The sequence below is a fragment of the Sinocyclocheilus grahami genome, unplaced genomic scaffold (assembly GCF_001515645.1).
Source record: "Sinocyclocheilus grahami isolate Dianchi unplaced genomic scaffold, SAMN03320097.WGS_v1.1 scaffold100.1, whole genome shotgun sequence".
NCBI classification, from domain to species: Eukaryota; Metazoa; Chordata; class Actinopteri; order Cypriniformes; family Cyprinidae; genus Sinocyclocheilus; species Sinocyclocheilus grahami.
Window position 1 is genome coordinate 1426460 of NW_015505279.1, and position 4308 is coordinate 1430767.

Genomic DNA, 4308 nt, shown 5'->3' on the forward strand with positions numbered 1-4308 from the left:
TTTTTTTTTTTTTTTTTTTGCATTAAGTTTTATATATTTTTAGTTGACCTTTATCTCAGGGAAAGGGCCACATATCATTATATAAAGACTAGCTCTGTCTCTAGCCATTAAATATAATGTGCTACAAGGTTGCAGGGGAATATTTTAATAAACTAAACAGACCACCCAACCACCATCAAAAACACAGCCTTAATTAGGGGGAAAAAAAATAAAAAATGGTAAAAATATATTTTCAAAGGTATAATTTACTTTATTCAAACAATGAATAGCAGCACTTCTTAAATATTAAAATATTTTATCTGAGACTACAAGCAAAACAAAAAAAGAAATTATAAAATAAAATTCCTGAGGATGACAGCAACTACACCTCGAGTCAGAGAGAAATCTCACTTTAGCTCTAATCGGTTGATATTTCGTCTCATACCCTGCTTTAGACCCCACAGTCAGTCTTATGAGATGCGTTTCAGCTCAAATAGCATGATGTGGTCATGGGGTGGTGGGTGGATATGTTGAGAGTCTTGGTACCTTTTAGCATTCAAGGTTTTGATATTAATTCTGATATCTATACATGATTTGTTTGACATTGGTCAAATTTTTTGTTTTGTTTTTTTTCCTCAAGAATCTCTCTCCTCAAAAACTATTTCAGTTTTCCAAACATTACAGAACGGGAGTATTATTCCACTTGTGCGTCCAACAGACTAGACACAGATTCACTCAGTGTGCTTTCACTTTGAGCTTGCTGGGACAAAACAAAATTCTCCCCCTATAAATCCACACGAAAAATCACTTTTGAACACACTCTCACACACACACACACACACACACACACACACACACACACGCTGTTAGTCAATAGGCTTGATTGTACACTAAACTTCACATGAACCCAGGCTGTGGCCAACTCAATGCAGGTTTTCTTTATATTACACGATAGAAATCATCAGAGGATGTCCCAGAGGCTGGCACTGGCATCATGTGACCTGTCCTCTCCAGGTTATGGGCTGTACTGTTAAAGTCCATTGTAATGGGGACCCCAGCGCTTGTTGATATGGTCGAAGGTGTGCGAGACCCACTGCTGCTCCAGAACGCGGTATCGCTCCTCACATAAATACAGAGGCTTTCCTCGACTATGGAACAGAAAAAAAAACAAGAGCTTACAGCAGGAAATGAAAACCATTTTCTCTATAAAGAAATGAACAGGCAAATAATCTTAAATCCACAAATAAATGACTACTGAGCAGGGACAGTACACCACAAAAATGAACAAAAACGTCCCCCGATTTTAAGATAAGGGAACACGGATGTCACGAGTAAGATAATGTCAACATGAATTCAAAACTTGATCTGAAAATGCTGATTTTTCGGCTCACATTGCATCAGATTTCTTTTTATGCAGTTTTTGCAGCATTGAGCATTATAACCAATCACATGTTTCTGTTGAGTTATGAAGTAATGGGCAATCAGAGGCGTTTAGTCAACTGTGAAAAAAAAACGTTCTGCACTCTCGTGAATTCTTCACAAACAAAGTTCAGATACAAATGGAAGCAGATTTATTTTGCAGTGTAAACGGCTTCGATGTCTATAACAGGATTTTTTTTGCAAGAGCGCAGAACTCAGATCATTGGCTGCTTCAGTGATAGCGGACATTCTTTGCAAGCTTTCTGTATATAATTGTTTCCTAGTCTTGAATAACCATTGTGTTTTTCACGCTACTAAGATAACCGATTTGGCCTTGATTTTTGAATGTGTAAAAAAGCAATAAAAATGAATTCACAAACGGTTCTCAGCTTGTTTTGTCTGTGTAGCCAGAATGTGACATGATGTTTCCCCAAACACAAAAATGTTTATGTATTCTATTATGTACTCTAGGGTTGTGACGGAGAGGGAATTTTCCCACCGGTTAATCGACGTGTGACAACACCGATAATACCGGTATCACCGTGGGGTCAGGGGCGTTCCCTCTTTTCCTCGCTTTCCTTCGCTTTTAAATAGCTGGTAAAAGCTGCGTGCGCATTTTACTTTCATTTTCAAATAGCGGCAATTCAGCGTAAAGCAATTGTTCGTTTGAATTTCCTCTCTTTTCCTCGCTTTTAAATAGTTTAAAAGCGCCGTGCACATTTTACTTTCACTTTCGAATTAGCGGCAGTTCGGCATCAATTGCTTGAACGCAACAACAAAATACAACATCAAACTCACTTTAGCCTATATATAAAACATAGAACTTTTATTAACAAAACGAATGCAAATACACCATGCTATAGGGCAGGTTACGCCTAATATAAAATGACAAATAACTTACATAAAGTTTAAATAGGTATACAAAACTGGAAATAGGCGAAGTAAACATGTATAATACATAACCAAATAAATAAGAAACGTAGAATGTTTATTAGCAAAACGAGTAAGAAAGCTTGGAGGCACGGCATATACACCTTGATGTAAAAAAAATAAATAAACGACAGTTTAAATAAAGTAAAAATCTGCAAACAATGTGGAACCAATTAAATAAGAAACAAATGTTTAAAAAAACGTCCAAAATCACCTTAGATAAACGGCAAAAGTCAACAGGCTTTTCAAAATCCAAAATATTGCCAAACAGGCGCGTTTGCATCTCGTTTCGAAACTAAATCATCCGCGATCGTCTCGTCTGTCTCGCCTCACCCCACTCTTCTCGACTCACTCTCCTCGCTGGAGAAATGAAATCTGATCTGTGATGCGACTGTCGTTCGGCACGCTGCATTGAGCAGCCGCGTTCAGTTTTTAATTGTAGTGTCTGTTCTTTTACTGAACTAAATTATGTTTATTTCTATAAAAAATCTGAACGACGGTGGGGGTCGGTGCCGCGGTGGGCAAGTGACGTAACCAGTGTTGCGGCTTAACACCGGTATCACCGTCAGCAACGTCTATCGCGGCAAGCCTAATGTACTCTAGTATAATCAACATTAGAAATCATTACTACAACATCAAGAGTAATGACAGACAATAATGTCACAAAAATGCAGCCCTACCATGTAACAAGCTTTTTTTTTTTTTTTTTTTTTTTTAATAACGTGTGCCTGTGTAAATAAATATAAATGCCATGTCAGATGCTTTTGTTTTTATACTCATAAAATTTGACTGGTAAAAGTCTATAGTATTCTGATTGATCGAAATTGGTTAAATTTGAGTGTGTAAAAAAAAAAAAAAAAAAAATTTATACATTTAATATGTAAGGGATAATGTTCATCCAGCTGGTTGTTATCTCAGAATAAACCCCGACAGGGTGATCAGGATATCAGAATATCTTATATTAGCCTGAAGGGGTCTATTCTGAGATAACAACCGGCTGGATGTACATTATACCGCTTATTACACGGCTACTTGAATGTACTCTAGTATAATCAACATTAGAAATCATTACTACAACATCAAGAGTAATGACAGACAATAATGTCACAAAAATGCAGCCCTACCATGTAACAAGCTTTTTTTTTTTTTTTTTTTTTTTTTAATAACGTGTGCCTGTGTAAATAAATATAAATGCCATGTCAGATGCTTTTGTTTTTATACTCATAAAATTTGACTGGTAAAAGTCTATAGTATTCTGATTGATCGAAATTGGTTAAATTTGAGTGTGTAAAAAAAAAATTTAACAAAAAAAAATGTATACATTTATTATGTAAGGGATAATGTACATCCAGCTGGTTGTCATCTCAGAATAAACCCCGACAGGGTGATCAGGATATCAGAATATCTTATATTAGCCTGAAGGGGTCTATTCTGAGATAACAACCGGCTGGATGTACATTATACCGCTTATTACACGGCTACTTGCCACATAAGTAAATAATTAGACGTGAGATATTGATTTGAGTTGAAATATCTGAACGCAAAGCTTCCGTGAAGACAGCAGTTGCGAGCAAGCGGCAAACTCAAACTAGACGGGCATTTAAGGGAAACGGTGCAGTCCCACCACTTATTACACAACATTTCACCACAAAAATAATTAAGGCAATAAAAGAATTAAGACGAAAATGTTTTCAAATCTTGTTAATTCTCTTATAATCCATTACAGCGTACAAAACAATCGTAGCAAAAATGGCAGCAGCTGCGTTTGTATGAAACGAGAGCGAGTCCGCGATACCAGGATGACATAATTAAATAATTGTACACCATTTTGAATCGAGTTTTAATATTTTATTAGCTAAACAGACGCAAAGCTTCCACCAAGAAAAAATAGTTCAAGCAAGAGTACAGCGCCGACTGCTGTTACCCGGATGAGCCTGTGTTACTAGCTTTTACCGGTTGTTATCGAGGGATAGCATACCT

General features: G+C 36.6%; 1 protein-coding gene across 1 annotated transcript in view; it reads right to left on the reverse strand.

The window, feature by feature from the left end:
* Positions 1 to 233: 233 nt before the first annotated feature.
* Positions 234 to 4308, reverse strand: part of ubr3 (ubiquitin protein ligase E3 component n-recognin 3) — a 74768-nt gene continuing 70693 nt past the window's right edge. The window contains exon 50 of the mRNA XM_016276290.1: positions 234 to 1127. Coding sequence (XP_016131776.1) covers positions 1010 to 1127 — 118 coding nt within the window. The 3' untranslated portion in view covers positions 234 to 1009. The remainder of the gene's footprint in view (positions 1128 to 4308) is intronic.